This window comes from Amphiura filiformis, chromosome 4 (genome assembly GCF_039555335.1).
Source record: "Amphiura filiformis chromosome 4, Afil_fr2py, whole genome shotgun sequence".
Taxonomy (NCBI): domain Eukaryota; kingdom Metazoa; phylum Echinodermata; class Ophiuroidea; order Amphilepidida; family Amphiuridae; genus Amphiura; species Amphiura filiformis.
Genome location: NC_092631.1, coordinates 6,385,265 through 6,409,623, shown reverse-complemented (window position 1 = coordinate 6,409,623; position 24,359 = coordinate 6,385,265). Strand labels below are relative to the sequence as shown.

The 24,359-nt window shown below is 35.7% G+C and overlaps 2 protein-coding genes across 2 annotated transcripts in view; one reads left to right on the top strand and one right to left on the bottom strand.

Moving 5' to 3' along the window:
• Positions 1 to 11,818, top strand: part of LOC140149656 (pumilio homolog 1-like) — a 130,232-nt gene extending 118,414 nt beyond the window's left edge. Inside the window, 1 exon segment of the mRNA XM_072171736.1 lies at positions 128 to 11,818. Within this exon segment, the coding sequence (XP_072027837.1) occupies positions 128 to 368 (241 nt within the window). The 3' untranslated portion in view covers positions 369 to 11,818.
• A 4,039-nt stretch (positions 11,819 to 15,857) lies between these two features.
• Positions 15,858 to 23,384, bottom strand: LOC140150514 (uncharacterized). The gene is made up of 2 exons (XM_072172544.1): positions 23,284 to 23,384; positions 15,858 to 18,590 (listed from the first exon to the last, which is right to left on the bottom strand). The coding sequence occupies exons 1-2, from the start codon at positions 23,315 to 23,317 to the stop codon at positions 16,831 to 16,833; spliced, it is 1,794 nt and encodes a 597-aa protein (XP_072028645.1). The 5' UTR covers positions 23,318 to 23,384; the 3' UTR covers positions 15,858 to 16,830.
• Between the last annotated feature and the right edge of the window lie 975 nt (positions 23,385 to 24,359).

Sequence of the window (24,359 nt, the reverse complement as noted above, 5' to 3'; positions counted from 1 at the left end):
AATTCATGTCCTTTACTGAGGCAAGTTATAATCGAGGTCATGGTGAGAAACTGATTAAAGTTTAAGCAAGTTTAACAAATGTAGCAAACTTCATAAATGTATTTCTCCCTTTCTCCCATCTATCCAGCAACCACAGTGCCTTGTTTACAATGATGAAGGACCAGTATGCCAACTATGTGGTCCAGAAGATGATTGACGTGGCCGAGCCAAACCAACGCAAGATTCTTATGCACAAGATCCGACCCCACGTGAGCACGCTGCGCAAGTTCACCTACGGCAAGCACATCCTGGCCAAGCTGGAGAAGTTCTTCCTGAAAAACTCCAACGATTTGGGACCGATTGGCGGACCACCCAACGGCACTCTGTAGAGGAACGGGATTACCTGGAGGGAATTCAGACGGTTTGTGATGATCCAGATTTGATACCATTGAGTGGTAGGACCTAGAATTGACCCTTGGGGTACAGTAAGTGAGGAATTTATGGTTTGTGTGGTGTAACTCCACTTGATTGATTGATTTATCTCAAAAGAAAAATGAAATGGGAAACACAAGTTTCCCAAAATCTGCACTAATGGTTATTTTTTTGTGGTGTGCTTTTTTCAGTAGATTTATTAACCAACACCCTTATCTAATCTACAACACTTCTAGTATAATATTGTCAGTGAGCTTGTGGTCGTAGTTATTCAAAAAAAAATATATTCTTAAAAGATTGCATGGTTTAAAAAAGGCTTGACTCATTATGAAAAAAATTAACCAAAAAAATTGATGGAAATGGTATGACTGTTAAAAATAAAGCGGTCAAAGTTTGAGTTGGAAAAGTGGAAAAATCATGGCGTTTATTTGCAACATGATGGGAAGAAATTGATACGGACAAGATTATGATGTATTTTAGTTGTGTATAACTTTTGTGAACATAGTGAGAAAATTTATGTGAATGATTTTTTTCCCTTCATTTTTTTTTCATTAATTTTGTACAATATGTAAATGAATAGTCTCTTGTTTGTCTGTGCTCTTTTAAGCGCTTCACAATTTATAAATTTTTGATGGTCATTATATTATAATATAAATAAAATAGCAGTGATTTGGTACGTTTTTTCTCCATATTTTTGAGACAAATACTTTTTGGTGATTTGTTGGTTTTTGATCATGTACAAGGGGGATTTTATTTGTAAGTTAAAACAAACAATGTACAAAAGACAGATTATTTTGATTTCTCCCTTTTGATGTTTCTCATTTTACACAAAAGTTTTTTGCATGTTAATTTGTGTAAAAATGTGTTGGCAAGAAACAAAAGAAAATGGTTTTTCAGATTTTAAGAGCTCTAATTCTTCCTTTTTAATTGGTTTTAATTGTTTCATTGTTACATCTGATTAAACTATTATTGCAAATAAGACAATGGTGGTATAAATTAGGACCAATGGTCTGATTTAAATATTCATTTTGATCAAAACAGTATGTATACATAAATCTATTTTACAATATTTTTGATTATCTTTTATTGTTTTTCCGATAGCAGAGTGATACTCTGAAAAGAATTTTGTAGAGTGTATGTAGTCTCGACGCTTTTTTGTTGTTGTAAGAATGTAAAATAACAGTTTTTTCAAGATATGTTTAGCTGGGGAAAGTAGTTTGGTATTAGCTGTAATATTTGGCAAAATCTTGTGCTCGGGAAATTGGGTGAGGATTTGTATGGTATGTAAGTTAGCACTGTGTTAATAATAATAATTCTATCTAAGACAATGTGTGTATTGGTAGGTAAAACAGATTCAAGTAATTATTAAGCTCTAAAATTGAGAATCCATACCATACTTGCTTGGTATATATGTAATAAATGTGTGTATGTTGGGTAAGCTTAAATGGTGCGGTGTAAAAATAATTTGGAAACATTTTTGCCATCTTTAAAATTGTGTATGTATGGTAGCAGAAAGCAAAGGCATTACTCTGTTTGTTTATAGAATTTGTCATCGATCATTATTGATTGTATTGAAATGATATTGCTACCATGGCAACGTGGTAGCCATGTCCCAGCTTGTTACACTAAGATGGGTAATAAATTTTTGGCTCAGTATTTTTTTTTGTTAGTGACTTGCCGGTCTGGCTCAACTCAATTTTCTTTCGTTCCTTCTTTCAAATTGTAAATTTTTGTTTTTGTGATCCAAAGTAAAAACGTCTTCCATTCGGTGCCTTGCGGAGGACATAACAGCAAATTTAAAGTTTCATTGAATTTCAGTATTCGTGTAGTCGATGACACAGTTTTGACAGCTATGCATCAGATGCTGTCACAGATAAGCACTAGAAAATGGGTATGAGTTTTATCACAATACCCAGGATGTACAGTTCAGTTATGTAATACAAACACTGGCTGCATTGACATTAGCACGCAATACATGAAATACTCTGAAGCATTTAAACTGTGTATACATTATTGACAATTTAGATGATAAAATTTGAATAATTATGCCACATTAATTTATTCTGTGCCCTGAAAATTGGGTAGTACACTAACAAATTGCATCAGTATATTATAAAATCTTTTACATTGTTGTAACAGTGTGTATGTACATATATGTACCTGTGGAATTTTTTGATGAAAATCTTGTAAGTACCCTTTTTTCTTTAATATTTTTGACTCAATTATATAAATACAATGAAAAGATTTATGTTGTAAATCTCTCTTCTTTGGAGAGGGGGAAGATTATGAAAAAAACTGTGCAGTATTTGTGAAAATATGCCTTTTGACCATTTGTGCAAATGCTGTCACCCCCAATCGGTGATAGTGGACTCTTCCAGTGTACAGATTTGACCAATGGGATTGTACAATTGGTATCTTTTTCAGACTTGTTAATAATTATGTAGGGTGTAGCTACTTAGGGTTACTAACTTTCTAGCTAGATATGATGCACCTGACTGTACTCAACAATGGACCAGCAATTCCTAGTTTTGAATAGTCGGCAATATTTCGAAAATAACCGTTTATCAAGAAGTGGTGAATATATAAATCACATATGTCCAGGGAATATCAAACTTCAAAAAATTCTGATATCTGTCGTTAATCATCGAGTATTTATTGTGTCTGCAAAACTTAAACTTACAAGATATTGGGTATATTATGAGAGTAGGTTGCTACTGTATGTGACTGTATGGCTAGGATAGCATACGCTGTGGTGTATTCTGCATTCAATTAGGCTGGACCAGGCTCTATTTCGCTCTGAAGTCATCTTCGGTTTTTTGATAGAGTGAACCTTACTTTGCCATGTTACTCTCTGATGCTGCTAGATATTACATCAGGGATTGATTGATTCCCAAATAATTGTGGTGTTGCAAAGCAGTTTTCTGCTCAATTAACTTGCATCATATGGATTTGATACATAAAACAAGAACCCATCATGAAGTTGTAAACAAGGAGTATAATATTGTAAACGAGGTAGTGATGTCCACCCCTGGAGGCGGTATCCATTTAAATTTGTGTGCAAGTGGACTTAATTTGTCTGCGAAAGCTGCCATTTTAGTGATTACGCATTTAAGAAGTCTCTGTAGTTACTGGCTGTAGACATGGTCTCAAGGCCAGCACAGTGACTCCAACAATGGGCTATTACGTTACAATCCATTAACCTCATATGGAAAACATGACCTTAATCTTCCACACAGGGAGTGTAGGTTTCAAATGGAGTTGCCCATTCAGGTAGCCCCATTTGAAACCCACACCCCCTGTATGGGAAATTAAGATCATGTCTTCCATAAGGTGACTGAAAAAGTCCAGTCATATCACAAACCATTGACTTTTTGTATCTGGATGATAAAACCAGAGAAGTTTCCAGAGCACACTTTTCATTCAATGTTACGCTAGGCAGCTTTGGGCATCGATATAATTCAGTTTCTTTCATAAATTGATTTGAACCGTTGATAGGTGACATTAAGGTTTTACAGTTGCTGACAGAGAGTGCATGGTTGGGGTAGGTTCTTGCTCATTCTGGCTGTTGATGGGCAGAGTGGGGTGGCCGGCTATTGGAAATAAACCTGGCTTAGGTTTTGCTCAAATTGTACAAAATTCACTCGCTAATTTCGCACAATGTGTTGGAATCAACTAGATTCAAAAGTTTGGAAACAATTTTTTTCCTATTTTTTTTAACAGAGGGGAGCAGCTAATTTGCCATCATTTTATAAGATGAGAAGAGTTAATTTTTCTATTAATATTAATTATTTTTTCCTTAAATAAATTGGTCTACCTATTTGCAGATAGCCAAAATTGTAAGAGAGTATAGAGGTGTCTATTTGATGGTCAAACTCGGTATATATTTGTTAGGTTTGTTTCTTTAAATGAGAAGGAACAGATTTGCAGAGTTGGGTACGGAAATATGAGCTCATTTTGAGCTCATGGTTGATTTTTTTATTAGAACTTTTTGTTAAAAGTTGAAAATGATTAGGGTATGATTTAAGTTTTGCAGATACAAGTAAGACACATTACTTTTAGTGGTAAACTCAAAGTTATTCTCAAAAGATCTTTGTAATAATCAAAATGATCTTAGCTTTTTCGATATTCAAGTGTATAATATAGCAGACTAGGTGTCAAAGGTCAATTTTGAGTCACATGTCAGGTCATTACCACGGTAACATAGCTTGGCTTTACTATCGGCTCGTTGCCACTACTCTATATAAACCAATGAGGTAGAATCGAAGAGTGCCGACTCCGCCATGTTTGTGTGTCGTCATGGAGGCAGCTTAATGTAATCCTCCAGATTATTTTCACTTTGCGCCAAGCAAACGTTGACTCGTAGTGGCGTTTGGTTGTTTGTGTCCTGAGTGTAGCGTGTTGTGTCGAAGATGCAAATTATCGTTTGATACATGTCAGAGGTACATTAAGTGGCTTCCATGAGCGGCATACCAAGATGGCGGCATTTCGTTATATTATGGTGCAATTTTGAGTCGGTACACTTTGGGTATAATATCGTTGATATAAATAAAAGTTTACGCATTTGTACTACAGTGTGTTATAGCAAAATAAAGGGTGCTAATATTGAACATAATGGCCAAACACACTTCTCTATATACTAGCTCAGTGATGCATAAATCGTATTATACATACATCCGTTTCATTCATTGTATCATAGCCGGCTACAGCTGAAGGCTGGAATTTTGTAAATTACTGTATCAAAAAGATTTAAACTTTAAGATCCAAATATGTTGCAATTTTTTTCTAAAAAAAAGAAAATATTCCCCACTTGAAAGTGGTGTAATAATAATGTCCATATTATAACGAATTGTTTAATATTATTTGTTTAGATAAAAAGAAACCATGTAATAATATACCATATTTGTAGATTTCTGAACCAGTTAACTGGAATGAAAATACAGCTAGTTGTGATAAAAATTTGTGTACAAAGGGACGTTTCTCTCTCTTTCAAAAAAGAAGAAACAAAATTTTTGTTTGTTTGTATGATTGATTATTATTATTTTTTCCTTTTTTTTCTGTTTATTTTTTACACCCAGCTCTGTATAAATCAACCTACGCTGGAACTGTAGAAATGTTTATAAAGTCGACCGAAATGGTCATCGTGTTGGGGACGAAATTTGTTTTAATAATCCTGTGTACAGAGACTTCCCAATAATGTCCATAGCTTTGTTACATATATTCAACCATAACTTTGCAACGAATTAATGATTCTTCGCACTGAAAAAAATATTGAAGCAATTTTAAACCACCATCCTGAAAAGTATATATATATATATATATATATATATATATATACTGTGATATTTGTAAGCTCATTTAATGTGCATAGCTTATAAATTTCAACGGACTAGTAGTTGTCCATAATCATTGAACAAACTTATGTAATAATAGGAAATAAATGTTAAAAAACTTGGTGGGATACACTTTTTTTTTTTGTTTACTTTGTGAACATGTACAGAATTGAGAGAAAAAATTATTTTTATTGGATAAAAGAAAAAATTTGATACATCTGATGTTTATACGTTAATACTTGACTTTCTTTTGTTGCCAAAAAAAGAGTATTATTTGCATAATAATAATACATAGAAAAAACTAACTGTAATTGCTTCTTTGGCATCTATCGTTGCCGCAATAACATACCAAAGTTATACAGTTTTATAATAGGTGAAAAATAGACTTGCAACTTGGAAACGCCTCGTAAATTGAATATATGAAAAGGCATTTTCTGTAAATTGTGGACATTCCCATGTATCCTCTCCCTCCCTTGTTACTTGTTTGACATTTTTTTCATTATGTACTGACAAGTCGTCAATGTATAATTGTGGGTATTCCGGAGCATGTCTCCGTATCGCCCAAAAGAGCAACAAAAAATATTTTTCATGCAAAGAAAACTTGTGAATATCATTTTACTGTTTCCTATACAAAAAAGGTTTCTTACTATTTGCAAAAAAAAATATTTACAAGAAATCATGTGCATTATTTTTCAATGCATATAATTATAAAAAAAAGGACAAAAGAAAAGGTTTAAATAAGCGTTGTACAGTTGGGCTTCAAAAGGATACCATTATTGATTTGTGTTATAAGTGCAAGCATAAACTGTTTTGTAAGCAATGCATTCTATATAGTTAGCAATGTATCAAACTTTCTACAAATCCGCCACATGTTTTGGGCGGTGGTTATATATAAAAGTTAACAAAATAACACTTAAGACTTCCGTGTAACAAAGTTTTTTTCCTCGAAAGGATTGTATCTATAGATGTACAAATACACTGTAAATGCCCAAAGCGTTAAATAAATAGATAAACAAAATGAAACAATTGTAAAATAAAAACTTGTTGAATATGAAAACCCTTTTGTTGAAAGAAATGTTAATATTCTTCTTTTATTTTCTGGGAAGATTATTTTGATTTAAAAGTGCATATTTTCAAGCAGTGCTTCTGTGGCTTCCTATTGTACAGGTTGGAGTTTACTTTTGTGTAGATCTGTTTTGATGTATTTCAACAAACGTAATATGCAATTTGAAGTATATGAAATCATTGACTAAAAACAAGCTCTTAATGACTGGCACTTGTGCCCCCTTTTCACTCTTTCTCTCTACCTTGATTTAATTTTTACTCTTTTTATTTAGTAACTTTACAAATTAGCCTAAATACATGGCTGTAACCATAATCACAGTAGGTGTAACGAGTCTTGCTTAATGCTGTATAAGATTTGTATAGTAAGGTTAATGTGTATAAATATTAAGATGAAACCTACTATGAATGCGTTTTGTATTCAGCGCTGCGTATAATTGTTCATTACGATGGAGCGGTTGAATTTGTAGATTTTACGTACAGATATTTAAGTTTCATTTTCACATAACATAATGCCAAAACAAAGTCAAACAGAAAACCCATTTATTTGGAATAGAATACATAAGAGTCGGAATAATGCACTTTATATGACTTTAAGTGGAAAATAAAAAGAAAACCAATTTCAAACTTATCAATTTTTCATGTTGTAGGATTTGACCTTCAGAAAAATATGTTGCAGTCTAGGACAAAAATGTTGTTGACTACCTGTTTCTTCAGAGAAGTAATTGAACTGTGAAGTTTTTTGGCAAAGAGTCAAGTTTGCAGTGTAGATTTCAACCGGTTTTATTCAATTTCAGTAGTGAGGCAATAAGGAAACACAAACTTTAATCTAGTCAAAAGAAAAGATTTATCATAGTGTAACAGATTTTTTAAATGAACTATTTTTAACCAATACGGAAGAAAATCTTGGAAAGGCAATTTGATACTTGATGAATGAAAAACAGAATGTTGAGTTATTCTTTGAATTTTTGAAGGAGAAATCCATTTGCATTATGAATTTGGAAAAAAAAAAAATTAAGTTCCGCAGGCTTAAGGTGAACATGGCTGGGTCAACATTAGGACTGGGGTGCAAATCCAGCTGCATGTAAAATTCTGACAAATTCAACTGCTCTTTGAAGAAAAAAAAAAAAGTCAAGACCAAACAATTTCACATTGAACACGAGGTGTGCCTTGAAAATGACGAATATCCAACTATAGTTTTCCTTGTCTTCTAATCAATATCCATATTATTGATACATTATTGATTATTGATAAATATTATATAATCAATGTTTCATTTTCCGGAAAATGAATCCACCTCAATGTATTCTAGAAATATCAAAAATTGAAAGCGTCAAAATCTCTGTAGAAATGCTCAAAACGTAGCATGGCTTCTTTCATCGAATTAGGCTAGTAAAAATCATCCCACACCACAGTTATATTAATGAAACAAAAATATACTATCTTTGTACACAATAGACAAAAATATTGCCCGTTGAACACACAGCAATGTTTTTTGAAGTCTTACCAAATACTATTAGACAGGAAAATTTGAATTGACGAGACATATCTCTTGTATAATACTATAGGATGCCTAGGTGGAGTGATAGTCGGGTGATTTTGCTAAATTTTGGTTCATCTTTGAAAAGTATTCTCATACCTTTTGTGTTCATAAAAAAAATTAAACATTAACCTGAAAAAGAAATTTAAAATCGGCTCATTTGCAAGTCGTTTTGAAACGATAAAGCATGAATCGTTCATATTGATTCATTATAGAACTATAAAAAAAAACAAATCAACCGTTTTTAGCAAATTGATATAATCTTTATAATACTTTTGAAGATAAAAATCAAACCTGAAGCATGATGACCAGTTTTTGACGGATTACTCCACCAACAGCACCTGTGTTTAACAATAACAGTTCATCATAACTAAGTCAGTGCTTTTTGCTCTTCTTTTCTATACTATAAAAAAATTGTAGACATAAAAATTGACCATTTCTACCAAATTATACCATTGTACATTTTGTGCAGTAAATTATAAACTTTCTTGGTGATAAAAGTTGTAATTATGCATCTGTTATGATGATTATTAACGTCAAGAAAGCGATTATAGGCTAAATCCTTCAGTCTTTTACCTATCTGCACGGTCGCTCCACTGTACAGGATTGTGGGATGGAAGAGCGCCGTCAATAGGGACTGACGGACTTAGGCTAAAGCGATAACAGGTGCTAAATCACATCTTGTGAGATGATGATGTTGTAAATGTTCCCTTGTAAAGATTCAAAAGGCTATTCCAGTTGAATTCCTTACACCCCCTACGGTAGACATAACCTTAATCTCCCACACAGGGAGTATGAATTTCAAATGTAGTCACCCATTCAGGTAACTCCATTTGAAATTCACACTCCCAGTGTGGGAGATTAAGGTTATGTCTTCCATAAGGGGTGTATGGATTACAAATGGAACAGCCCAAATAATGGTAATGATGATGAATTGTTTTTTGTTTACATTATCTGTGGCTATTTTACTAATAAACTGTGCAGCAAGTTTAAATATATGCTGCACTGTACTATATTGAACAGTGATATTTATTATATTTGATCTAAGCGTAATAACCAATTTTGCGGGCATCTTTTCTACTACAAGCCCAACTTTTTTTGTCTTGTATAGTGGTAGGCGTGAATGGGACAGTTCAACAATGGATTGGGTGGGTCAAAATCTTAACCAAATGAGATCTTAAAAAAAGTAATCAAAATTTTATGCACACTTATACCACTGTTTTGCCAACGATATTTTCTAATTGAGACTTTTTCTACTATTGATACCAGTTATTTTTTGATATCATATGAAAGTTGTTGAGAAAAATTAATAAAAATCTGTGGAAAAATAAAATACATGTAGATAAATTTGTACATATCTTGGTAACGCGCCCAATCCATAAAGAACTGATATCTCATCCGTGACCCCATTTCTGTATTTTCCTAACTCAATAAATGTTACATAGGGCTGTTCTGGTTGTAATCCATACACCCCTGATGGAAGACATGACCTTTATCTCCCACACAGTGGGTGTAGATTTCAAATGGAGTCACCCATTCAGGCAACTCTATTTGAAATTCACACTCCCTGTGTTGGAGATTAAGTTCATGTCCTCCATAGGGTGTGTATGGATTTCAACTGGCTAGCCCATAACAGTTGTACAACTTGTAAATGGAACTATATCTTGAACTCTTTACCAGAGGATAAAAAAGAAACTTTTTGTACCATGGTTATTTTAGATAAAAATACTCCGTTTTGCACCTAATTTTTCGTAAGAGCTTGTCTGATTAATAATAAAGGTTAAAGACTTAATCTTAGTGATTTTTAGTGGATTATCCCGGGCAGCAAGGGATGGTTGCGATTATTGTACAGATTTAGATAAATAATCGGCACACAGCACCATGTTTTATTTTTAAACAAATGGGATGTTTTTTTTGTACTTGTGTATAAAGCAAACTATTCATTTTTGAGTGAGAGAGTATTTTAGGCGTAACATAATTGTATTTCTTCTTTTTTGTTGTGATTTTCGGAAGGTGAGGAATTTTTAATTCGCTCATTTCGGGAACTGGGAACACGTTTGGGTTGTAAGTGTAAAATTATCAGTGGTATTTGATCAAGAGATCTTGTTTCTGTATGGCCTGTGTTGATTCATTATCAAGAAGCAGTTTTGACCCAAAATTGTGATCAATTTAGTGATTGTTCCGTGCATGGTAAAATGACAATACCATGATAATCATGTTCACTCTGTAAAATTCAGTCAATAAGATACAATTCTTAAATCATTAAATGAATTGGCGAAATATTTTGGTAAAAATTAAATTCGCTTACAAGTCAAAATCTTGGAACTTTTTTATCAGACAAAAAATGGTTGTTCTGTAGTTACTTGAACTCTTGAGAAATAATATTATGTGATTGTTCATAGCGCTATAGCGTAATCTACAAGGGAATTTGATGATTTAATTGAGATCAATATGATCAATGTGATTGATTTGCCGTTATTAATTATTGATTTATCAAATTACGCAGAATTGACAAACATTTTTGCTACCTCAAAATGAACGAGGCAATGAATATTTATTTGAATTTTTGAAATGTCACTCCACAAAATGCGGACAATAATATTTAAGTTGAATGTGAAACTGGAATTTGATATTATGAGAATGGAATAAAACAAACTTTGTTTCCTTTCTGATTCATCGGAGCTATTCCAGTTGAAATCCATACTCCCCATATGGAAGATTTGACATTAATCGCCCACACGGGGAGTGTAGTTTTCAAATGCAGTCACCCATTCAGGTAACCCCATTTGAAATTCACACTCCTTGTGTCTAAGATTAAGATCTCGTCTTCCATAGGGGGTGTATGGATGCCAACTGGAATAACCCAATAATTGATGATATTGATTTTGATACTGTGATTGGTTCTATTTGATCGAAGCTAATGAATTTACCATTTTCCAAAGTAGACACAAAAGCAGAAAAAGTTGGTTTCTAATTGTGTGATATGTAAGCGGGAAAAAAATTATTGGAACACACACAGCTAGCCTGTGACAGTAATGTAGCATGATGAGCCTCGTTAGAATGTGAAGTATTATGTAACTTTAACCTCTGCATGCTAAATAAGCTTTGTATTAAAAGAATATATATAAAAATCTTGCTTTTTTGCTTCAAAATTTGTCTGCTTAGTAGAGAGCGAGCAGTGTTATATTTGTGCATACTGTAACTAGATGTTTCTTGTAATAATCGAGATTTTTTGGTGATGATTTGAACCATTATTATGTAGTTATAGCTTGTGAACTTTGTATATGCTGTAAATTACCAATATACAGGAAGGAAAATGTAGAAAATAGGGGGGAGGAGGGTGATCGCTAATTTTTGGATCCATCCCTGCCTGCCCCCTTTACTATGTATGTACGATCATTGGCCTGTAATAAAATTAATAAAAAAAACACGAAGGATATTGGTGTTGCTTATGCATGCGCACATGACAACAAAACTCTTTGTATGTGTAGTTATTTTCAAGGATGTTTTATTAAATAGATTTTAAAGTGCAAGGTACTCTGGAAATTTAAGAATTTGTCAACACAAAGTGTTTCTGGAGCTTTATACAATGTAGAAGAAACCCCATTAATGGTGGATTATTGCTCCATAGAGCTGTAGGAGTGCTATGTGTTGACAATATCTCAATTGTGCAAATTACTCTAGTTTGCAGATATCTTGGAAATAGAGGGGTATGTGTATTAGAATTTTTTTGGAGCAGGGTGGCACGACTATAAGGCGAATCAGAGGGGAGCACCACCAATCGGTTTTTGCACTCAAATATTGAGACACAAGGAGTAATTATAGACAAGAGGAATGGTATGGGTTCTACAAAGGAGATCCCAGGGCTTGATATTAGGGGTGTCATTTAGGAAGGGGAAATGCCCCAAACTAGTTTCGATTTATTACTGGCCTTGGCTCAAGAAGGGGGGGGGGGGGTCACATCCCCTACATTTTTCCAAGGGGAGGACCTCCCTCTAAATATCATAAATAGAAGAAAAAATAAAGCAACAATAGCACTTCCTTTTTAGCATGAAATACACGTTTTGGGCCAAAATAGGGTAAAATTAGAATGTTAAGGGGGTACTACAACCCTTGCCAATTTCTTGCATATTTTTGCATTTTTATCAAAAATTATAGCGCATTGGTGACAAGTAAGATGTGTATATTATAGTAGGCATAATGGCATATCACCTCAAAAATAAGCGCAGCAGAAACACGTTCTTTAATGATTCTACATGAATGGTCTTTATGAAAGTATCAAAAATCAAAAAACAGAATTGAAATCGGACAATGCATTGTGATGTAGTGTTAATTTCAAGATGCGCGTAAATAGGATGAAAACCTGCCACAAATAGCTGCAATGTCAAAATTGGCATATTTCGAGATTTTGGAAGGATATTTTGGATACTTGCGTGACAAAGCAGCATTAATTTAATTATCACAGGTTAAATGCCTATCTTTCCTGACTTCGTTAAAGAAAACAAAATTTAAAAATCTCTCGTTGCATAATTATAATAAATCAAACAAATGTACTAATTTGGCAATTTCAGCCTATCTGCAGACAAATAAAAGCTGAAAAAATGACTAAGTCCAACTAATTAATATGCAAAAATGATGCCAATGGAAAACCGTACATGATATCAGGGTGCGGGTTTTTTTGCACACATATGTATACAAAATTCTTTCATTTCATAACAAAAGATATACAAAAATGTATAAATTATGCAAATTAGCTAATTACAGCTAATTATGTATTCATGCTATTATTATGTAAATAAGGCATGTGTAATTTTGTCCTTTTTCAATATTTTATGAATGTTCTATTCATACATCGTAAATTTGTTGAATAAAGAAACTGCAGAGAATTACTTAAATACAATAAACAAAATACAAAGTTTGACATTTTTACGGTGTCTGGAATAGAATTTTTAATTGGTTCTGTAAACATGGTATGCATCACCATTGTTCAAAGCCAAATCCGAAAAGTAAAAACAAAAATTCATTTGCAATGAGACTTTAAATTAACATTTCTAAATCTGGATTAACACGGGAGGAAAAGTGGTGAATGGAACACCTGTTCCACTACCGCGTATACCAAATTAGTGTGACCGTTGACAAGCACAATGTGCCAGGTGTTGTGGTTTTGAATATTACTCCCTTCAAAATCTCTTTGATAATTTGATGTTGTTTTGTTGCTTTATTTAAACAATACATTATTTCTAACTTTAATACTACTGTATATTCAAACATACATTATATTTGTTTACAATACATGACTCAAACTTATATGATTATTGTGTTCTCTTTAAAAAGAAGCTCAATTTCTTTGAGTGGTTCTGTGTAGGGACCTCGTATATGCTGCTGTGTACAAACTATGCTACCATGATGTATCGCCAAAATTCACTTCAGATCTCTGCATCGAGTTTTTAAATAGTTTTTCTAAGTGTGCTTCACTCGTTGTCGAAGGAAACAATTTACATGATAAGAAAGACTAGAGTTTTTGCTGAATGGTGGAAGGTCCGACTTTCTCAATAGACCTATATTTATTGATATATGAGCAATCTTCTACAATCCGTAAAACAGGTGGTAACTCTTGAACAAAGCAATATTTAATTTAGTCGGACTCGATGGTAGCCTCAGAAAGGTTTCACATACCACATATTAAAAATTCAAGCAACTGGGATCAATGAAACATATTTAGAAATTCATTTTTTGACATGGATGTTTTCCAAAATTGGCCGACTTTGATGCGCGCGCTTTTCAAGTCACTGTTATGCTTGCATGCACAGTGTGGCAGAATTATTGTACAGCAACTGTGACATACCTAATTATAGGGGCAAGGACTGCAACTACTGCACTGGAAATTTTATTTCAGCACATACCACAGTTGTGGAATTACAGTCAAAAATGAGGGAAAACCAATATTTGATCAATAAATCAATAACTACTTGCTGTGAGTTGCTAAATTTTCAGTGCAGTATTTGTAATCCTTGCCCCTATAATATACATATCTTACTTGTCACCAATGCGCTATATTTTTTGAGAAAAATGCAAAAATAGGCACAAAATTGACCAGGGGTGTAGTACCCGTTTCGCGCGCATTGGCCCATCAAATAGCAAAACACACCTTTTGGCGCTTGGTCTGAAATTGAAATTTGTTTGGTCACCGTAACAAAAAATATCTTGAGTAATTTTTTTTTAAATTATTTTTACTAATTTTTAAAAACTACATAAAAATATCTAGGACCTATTTGTTTTACATTTTGCCCAACTTTTTCAAAAATATTTGGGCCAAAATCAGGCTTTTTTATGATTTTTTTGGTAAAATTTAGCATTTTTTGGTGAAAATTGTCAAAGTTGGGCAAAATTCCGGCAGAAAACACACTTTCTTCAATCGGAGTGGCGGGCCAAAAACCCTAGTGCGTTTTCAGGGAAGATTGTAAAAACCCATGTCAGCGTTTTTCACCCCTTTAATGCGTTACGCAAGTAACAAGCCCACCTCCCCACCCCCCCAAAAAAAAACCCACCTCTTTTCATGGCGTGCGTACCAGTCGCGTAGCCAGCATTGTCAGTCCGGGAGGACAAACGTGAATATCGTCCCTTTTTCCTCTCTTTCTTCCCTTCTTCACTTCCCCATTTTCAGCTTCTCCGTCCCCCATTTTAGGTGTCTGGGGGAAGTCTGCCTCCCCACTAGCTACGCTGCTGGTGTGTATTTCATTCCCGGATTTCATTATACTTGAACACCCCCCCGGTATTTTATCTGGCATCAGAATGAGCTTGGAATAACATTGAAGATGAAGTCTGCAAGAACCAGTGGCGGCACTACGGGGACATACCACCCACACAATATTTTCCTTCCCCCACTTTATATATATATATAAGCGCAAAATTAGGCCATGTGTTGCCCTCAGTGACCGACCTTAAATCCTGAAATATCAGGGTCGATTTTTTTTAATGACGATTTTTACCGATATGTTCAAAAAAATCGAATGTTTTTCACTTCAAATTGATATTTTATTGAAAGACTATAATCAAGTATCACGTAATCAAAATTGACAAATGTCCCTAATGGAAGAAGCATTATTTAATATTTGGGGATTTTTAAAAACTGGAGATTCAAAAAAAGAAAAAGATAATCGACCGACCTACCCAACTTTCACATTTTCCCACTTGAGGGCAACACAACAATTCCTTTTTTTTTTTTGCCTTACCTATCATAATGGACACCTGTTCTTTTCACGAATAGTCTAGATTTTGTATATTCTCAAATGACGGACATGCACTAGTCTGGAGAGAACGAAGACAACGACATCATGAAGAGCATGTTGTTAAACATGACAAGTTATGGAGGTGGTTCGATCATGATATGGGGTGGCATCAATTTTGAAGGACGCACAGATCTCTATAACTTTCCCAGAGATGGTGTAGGGCCTAACTGGTGAGCGGTATCTGAATGAGATTCTTCGACCTATTGTCCTTCCTTATGCTGCTGCTGTTTGTTTACCCAGGTTGGTCCGTGAGGAACACATGCTAATCCATGGAAAACCATGGACCGTTCCAAGCTCATACAAATGCACAAGCCTGGATAGCCAGTGTAGGCTAATATTGTTGGCAAAAATTTCGTTCCAATGGAAAATCACACATAAGTACTACAAAGACTTTCCTGAAGTTGATTTTGAAGATCATCCTTCATATTCAGAGAGGCTTGTAGACCTGGAATTGGATTCACGATAATCAATGAGATTGGGCCTGTTGCGCTTCTTTTGGTTCTCTGAGAAGTATTTTGTATAATTCACTCATCCTGAATTACTTGTTTATTCTCGATTCGTCACTCTGCCGAATTCATAACGATATGTTGCATTCGATTACATATACTTTACTTTTATGTTTATTATAAAATATTTTATGACCATTTACTGAATACTTTACTATATATAGTACTTGTGATAACATCTGTATAGTTTCGAGTTCAACTGAATGCGTTCATCATGATTAATAACATATTACACATTTTTACATCAAAAATCGACTATGACATAGTCTACCATTAATTTTAAACAAATAGAGGGGGTCTATGGTAAATTAGGGCAGGTCTCGTGAACGTACTCTCGTGATCATCTTATTCCAAAGCATTTCCGTTCTCTTCCTTTTTTATTTATTTTATTTTCATACAGATGAGTTGACCTCAATGTTTATCAACAAAGGCAAGGGATTGGTATATCGATATGCTTGAGTGAACCCCATGCAACCACTACATTATTCAATAGCCTTATTGTGATGTGGCGGGCGTTTTAAAAACACGAGCCCTGAACAAAATACGATGCGCGCGCATACTGTCAGACAAAAAACAATGTAAATTGTGATGATGTGTGCGCATACTGCCAGGCATTGACGTCAGAAGTCACCTCATCTATACGTGGCGGTATAAGGAAGGTGTGCAAATATTGGGATGATGACGATCGAACGTCAATGTGGGATATATACATCATCCTCATTCGGTGCATTGTGTTGGATACTTCTGCATGTTACTGGATTCTCAAAGTATGTATGTTTAATATAAGTGTCATTCGTGTCATTTGACTGTTGATGAGCAGAATCACCATGGACCTGTCCTAGCCATGGTGGCGGACGTGGATGAGACTGCTCATTGTCAGTTTTTGAGGGACCACACAAAGACTTTACATTATAGTCTCCATCAAACTCCACATTTGGAATATACGGACTGTGTGGCGGTGAATCCTCTTCATCTTCTTCGTAGATGGTAGGTGTGTCAGTATCGGGGACGAGAGATTTGTAATCATGTTGATGTCGATCGGCTTTGCCTTGTAGCATTGATGTTGAACGTGTTGGCGGATCAGGGGTCTCATTGTGTATCAATGAGCTTGACGAATCCAGTGATCTCTGGCTTTCTCTACGAACTGGGTTTTCAAATTCAGTGGTATGAGGTCTACTCTCTGTAGGCAATCCATTATGACTTTTTCTTCGTGCGCGTCGTCTGCATACAAAGATGACGATAATCATGATGATAGAAAGAATGACAAAAACTACAATTCCAAGTCCAACACTGCCGCCGATTGGCCAATTCGATGTGACGTCATCATCACCCACACCCATGGCCATGACGTAATGTGTAGCTGCTGGCGTTGTTCTTATCTCTTGTTCTTGTTGCGTGCAAAGCGTTTCGTTAAAATCTGGCAGATGAAGTCCATCGAAATCAGGAGGTGATTTGCAAATGGCGTCTGCTGTTGGGTCGTGAAGCCGATACCATGCGCGCAAAGGCTCCAGGATACAATTGCATTCCAGAGGGACACCGCTTAACTTAAAGTCAGTCAGAGCAGTCTTCTGATTCAGGAACATGTCCAGGTTCTCAAAAGACGAGATGTTGTTATTGGACATGTCCAGCTGCTTTAATGGTAAACGGTTGAATAGCGAGCTGGTAAAAGATACAAGGTAATTCCCTGCTAGTGAAACGAAAAACAGCTTAGGTAAACTTGTGAACGTGTATGCATCGATTGTGGTGATCTTGTTATCGGAAAGATCCAGGCGCAGCAGCTGCTTCAGTCCTGTGAACATTTGACTTGTCAATTCCGAGATCTTATTTTTCGACAAATTCAGTTTGGTTAAAGACCTCAGAGAGCTGAATATTCCAGATGGCACACTGCTGATGTTGTTATACAGCAATTGTAATTCGCCCAGTCGGAATAAACCATTGAAGGCACCTGGCTGCATATCGTCGATGGCGTTATTGTCAAGGAACAAACCAGTCAGTTTATCAAGATTTGAGAAGGCGTTCCTTGGTATCGTCACCAAGTTGTTGTCATTCAATTGAAGTTGTATGACTTGGGTTGCATTACCGCACATATTTTCTGGTATGACACTGATGCCATTGTTGCCGAGTAGCAGGACTTTGACCTTAGTATATCCTGCAAAATCTGTGGGGCTGATTGCTTGTATATTGTTGAGACTGACATCTAGAGTAGTTGCGTTAGTGCAGGTGCCTGCTTTGGGGATATATTCCAGATTCTTCTTTTTGCAGTTTGCTTCTTGATATATCTTCGAATATATACATACTTTATCGCATAGTCTGCTAGGTCCACGGGCTGGGAGAGTTTGGCCTGAATGAACTTGAGTCGAAAAAATGAGAAATAGGTGAAGGACGGGAAGACGAAAGCCGCGAATTGGTGTGACGGACATCTTTGATGGTGTCTTCAGCAATCCGACATATTCTGTAAAATAAATGTTAAAGGTAATGGTTATCAGAATGTTGAATGTTCTTTCTTGCTTTTTGATCTTTTGCCTTGTCTTCTTTTTTCCTTTCTATGAGTATTTCCTTGATGACTTTCTATCTTGATCTTCTTTCTATCGATTCATTTCTTTCTTAACTACTAAATACGATTAGCATTTCAGGGACTTCGTGGGGTTCATTTTAAATGCTGGACTTGGGTGGTTTTTTAAATCACATACAAAGACAACAATGTTGGAATGAGATTACCACTAATAAGATAATACAAAATAAAGCACACAGGTATGTATAAATGTTGATAAGCATACTGCCATGTAATATAAACCACACACTTTCCTTGATTAAACCCATTTTTTTTCAAAAGTCACTCTCCAGCAATGAATGTATTAGCTTTGCTCCAAAGCCAACCTATTTTCCATCCAATTGAAAGAAACAATGAAAAAACCATGCCATATGCCCTCTGACACTATAGTAAAGACCCCGCTGGCGCGTCGGTCACTGGACTTTCGCGGTTGGTGTGTGGGGTAGACCAATATCTCAGGTAGACAGTGATCTATGTGGTCCTACTTTACTTGTTGGTGACTTGCCTATAGTGAAGCTTGCCTTCGGCAAGCTCTGTACGAATACATGTACTGCTGGGTGATGCATGGGAGTGGTATTAATTTTTACAGAATGGATTGGCCTATATACATTTTCTTTACTAATACTAGTCACTTGCTTGGGTTTATTTTACTTGGGGATCTCTGGATCTTCTAAGGTACTGCGAGGGCTCTGATCAAGAGCTATGAATGTATTACAAGTGGACTTTTATACATACTGGATTTCAATCAATGTGTTACAAGAATTGTAGATTTGGGTGGTTCTTTCATACATGCTATTTTTCACATGCTCAATCGACAGAGTATGAACTTGAGTTGTTATTTCATATATGACAGGCCTATGTATAGCAACAATTTCCTATGCTTAACGCAATTTGGCCAAAGTATGGACTTGGGTGGGTTTTGTATTCATATATTCAATTATAAACCCCGATTTGTATTAATTATGCACAATGATATTGATAGGTTTTCCACATGAAATTTTCAGCTTCCTTCGTTCCCCAAGTGGACTACTTTCATCCTATTCTTTTTAAAATTCTTAACACGGGTGTCTATATGGCGAAAATCCCTGAAACGGGACTAATAAAATTAGCCATGATGTAATGCAGTCTTTACATGGATCTGGCTTGTGATTGGTCGTCAGATCTCATGATGATTTTTAAAATCGGGCAACCCGGTCGGGCACGTGCCATTACCTGAAATCGATTTATGACGGTCCCTGGAATACAAGATATCAGTGAACTACAGCGTAGACAACTCTCACTTGGTTCTAATAAAAGAACACTCGAGGTTTTGACTTAAAACCTACATTTTGGTCAAAAAATGTGCTTGGATAGATTTTCCACATTCGCCTTCCTATAACATTGCATTGCGTTACTATAGCTAGTGACGAGAAGCGTTTTAGGGCGAAGTGTTAGCTTTCGTTTGATATATAAAAAAAGACCTGATTGGATGAAGGGAACACTTGAGGTTTCGACAAAAACCAATCAAAGAAGCCCATTTTTCAGCTAGAAGTTCCACGGCTCTTTTATGCACTCTACCGTGTAATGCAATCAAAGACTGTGTGGAGACAATTCACTGCTTGCTGTTCTATGTCTGGAAGCTCATGGCAATTTCTGACATGATGACACTGTGCGTATAGCTTTAAATAAGATGCGCGTAGCTATCTGCACGTTATGATCCTAATTGCTTGTCATACACGCGGTAGGCCTACTCTGCATTGAACCAGAGATATATACCAAGGAACAGAGATAAAGACATGGATCGTAATTCTATAGAATATCCCATTTGGAAACGAATTTGGAGAAAACCTTCTGTTAATAAAATACTATGCTGAGCCACCGCCTGGGTGGCTCACGCTCCAGTAATTTCAGATGATTGAGCTCAGTAAAACATCAAAGAGTGCCTCATTTCAAATATTTAGTTTTAGTTTTGGTTTTGGTCACGTGGTTTCCTATTGTCCTGCCTAACCACTTGAATCACAAGATATCGAACTCTTTGTTTCTACCTTTTGTTTTAAACTAAACATTTGTGACAGGTAGTTTCGGTTTTGGTTTCAGTTTCTTATAAGTGGTGTGACGAATAAAATTACAGGATTTTCGAGTTACCTGATCTAAGTATACAAAATTTCGCAGTGCAATATTCACGAGCAGAGAAGTCGAACAAAGCAGTCTACATTTGAAAGCATTGATTTAGTTTGAAAGCATTGACTTGAGACTACGAAATAGCCTAAGCTGATTTCACTGTGAAAATATATAGACCATCGAAATATTTCCACAGACATTACAATAGATACTTGACAGATTATGACTTCAGTGATATAAACACTATTATACACAACTCTATTTATGTGCATGTCGCATGACGGAAGATCAATATCATAGAAAGCTGGTTTAAACTGACTTTTATTCAATTTATTTATTGGAGAAGAGAGAGAGAGATCGCCAGGGAAAGAGGGTGTGTGTGTGGGGGGGGGTAAGGGTGTGGGAAGGAAGGAGCGGGAGAGGGAGCTCAAGAGTGGAGTGGAATAACAGGGAGAGTCGATATCGAGTGTGGGGAGGGGGGGAGGAGGAGGTTATATATAGGTGGCGGAGGGAACATAGGTAAGAGGTATGGGTTGTGCTTTCCGGGGACTAATCTAATTCATAATCAAATCATCTACATCATCATGCATCGTTTATATTTCAGACAAATAAACAAAACACCCCCCCCCCCCCCCTCAATATATGCACATGATTTCTACATGTAAGCCTCGTATATAGAACTCGGTGTAATTATAAGGTGTCATGGAAGTGTGCCACCTACGGCAGAGAGCATCAACTGTCGCCCGCGTTGATAGATATCGATAATGAAAATGTTAGCACAATAGGCTATTATATACGTATGGTTATAGGCCATTATACTTTTGATTATATCGTTATGAACACGGCAGAGTGCCGAATACGCAAAATTGCTGTTCTGAGTAAACGGCGTTTGAAAATCTTGGTACCATTCCATTGGTCCTTCTAAAAATTTAGAACATTCGTGAGCACTCATTTGAAATTTATATTATAGAAGGGAATGTACACGAATTATTGGCAATACTTGCATGTTCTGAAATGATCGATATATCCCTCAAAACGCGTTTTAACAGCTATTCGGCTTTATGCTGAATCCAAAATGTCTCTACCACTGCGCAGAGAGAGGTCGAATACGCATTCAACTACGTATAAACCATAGCACGCATTCTCGATTTGGGGCTTTTGTGTAGAAATTACTGGTTGTCCTAAGACTATGTAGACATAACTTGCTATATAAGTTATAAATAGTCATCCCTGTAATATTTAGCAAAAACTCGAGGATTTTAAAGCAAATATAACAATATTGGCCTATATTTTGCGTATGATTTTCCGGGATTTTCCAATTTCACGGGCGTACACTCACATTATTAAGCCACAGCAATATCATGTGGGGTATGTTTGTACTTATTTTGGTATCACTGGATAGACGATACCTACAGCTATACGTTGGTATCAAATATATTAGTATAGGACATGTAATATAGAAAATTCGGGGTTTTCCGCTATACAATACTATAGATCAACATGATTTGTACAGCTAAGTATACGATTCGTCTCTCTGCCGAATTCATTTTTCGCACTTAGGCGCGATTCGTCCAAATCAAAATTTCAATAACTACGTCGGTGAGTAAGATCTGCCTTTAATTTTTGGTGGAAATAAAAGATAACCTGAAACATAATCATAAGCATACAAAATCTCAATTTGCTCAAAATTCTCGATTCGTCACTCTGCCGAATTCATAACGATATACCCTCTTGTGTCCTCCCAGCACAATAGTGTTATGATTGCAGACCAATTCATCTCCACTTTTTAATCCCTTGATTTTTGGTTTCTGAACAAAAGAGAAACCAAAACTAATGATTTGAAATGAGGGAATGTCTTCCAATTCATGAAAACAAATAGATAATCAGCTTATCGGATTAAAAGTGCTATTGCATTCAATCTATGATTGCAGATATACACAGGTGATGAGTGCAACCTGCTTGTAGTGTAGGGCGATATATTCATGATTGTTTAACCTATGGTAGTTAATCCTGTTGAATCGTCACTTCTACGGCGATTTTTTACAGTCCTAAACCTTTTTAGGGTTATAGGGCTAGCGTATTGCGGCCCATTATGGTTGCAGAAAATAAATTCGCGCCCAGCCTGTACAGGCCTTAAACAGGAGACACATGTACCAGGCTGTAAGGTTTGTGCAACTATATGCATTAAACCAACTGTTTGAAAAATTCTCGGTTTTAAAATTGATTAATTTTACTTCCTTATTAATTTTTAGCGTAAAGTCGTAATGAACTAAATCGCTGAGAAGCGCCACGATTTATACGCAATTACAAGGGCGCGATGCTGCATGTAGGCCTACAGCTACATCGAGATTAACACTGTGCGCAAGGCTTCTTCTTTGTTTGAAACGCAGGTGGTAAACATGAAGCCCTACTCTGCATATAATACGAAATAATATAACAGTCTGCATCCATTTTTACTGATTATCATAATTATTTTATTGATCATTGTACTTACCTACCACGCAAGGACTGTTGGCACACGTACACATGAAACCAATTTTATTTCCGCAAAAATCATCTTAAAAATTTAAATGAGGATAAAGCTTTGGGACCAATGCTTTACCGTACTAATGGACCTGAATCGAAACTGGGAAACTAATTCGAAATGTTCTACTCCAATGATTTCCAGCAAATAAACAACAATAAATTATTCCACGTATAGCAGAATAACAAAACGTTCGTGACCTTTGTAACCGTCATGCATTACACCAAGTGGGGAAATCCCGAAAACACCCGTGGAAATGCAATTTAAAGGGAAAATATATGGTTATTGGTTAGTGTATATTTTTGGGTAGTATAGTTCATGCATTATAAATAGGCGCATAAAAAGGGCATTTCATGATCCACAGCATCACCACCCCACCCACTTTTTTCCAAAAAAGTTGAGATTTTTATACCACTGGAAACCTCTGGCTACATAATGTTTATGTACAAAAAATATAATTTCTTGCAAATAGTGGCGGCGCTACGTGGGGAAAGGGACCCCCCGATATTTTTCTTCCCCCAGTTTGCCCCCCAGTTTTGAGGCAAAATTACCTAAATTTCCGCTTTTTGCGGCAATTTTGCGCAAATTGGTCAATTTTGCCCCCCCGCCCAGAAATTCACTTTGCCCCCCCATGGTAATGCCCCCGAAAAAAAATCCTGGTGCCGCCACCCACTGCTTGCAGATTAGTTTATTTTGCAAAAATATCGTGAAATTTGAATTACGTTCTGGTATACCAGAACGAAATCAAATTACAACACACTGTCTATGGAGCAGTGTAAATACACATATTAAATCAGGGTTCGGTTTTTGCTGGCCGAGCCCTTTAAATGAAAAAGTTTTGAATCTGATATGCCACATTTTGGTTAAATGCACTTGAGCAATGAAAACTCATGCCTTTAATTTCTTAATATGTTACTTATAATTACAAAATCTGGCCTTGTTACACTCAGGAAATGATTTTTGTAACTTAATAAATGAAAAAAATTGAACTATAAATCACTTTTTTAGTTTTTGTCATTTTTGCCGGCAAAAACCTGCGAACCCTG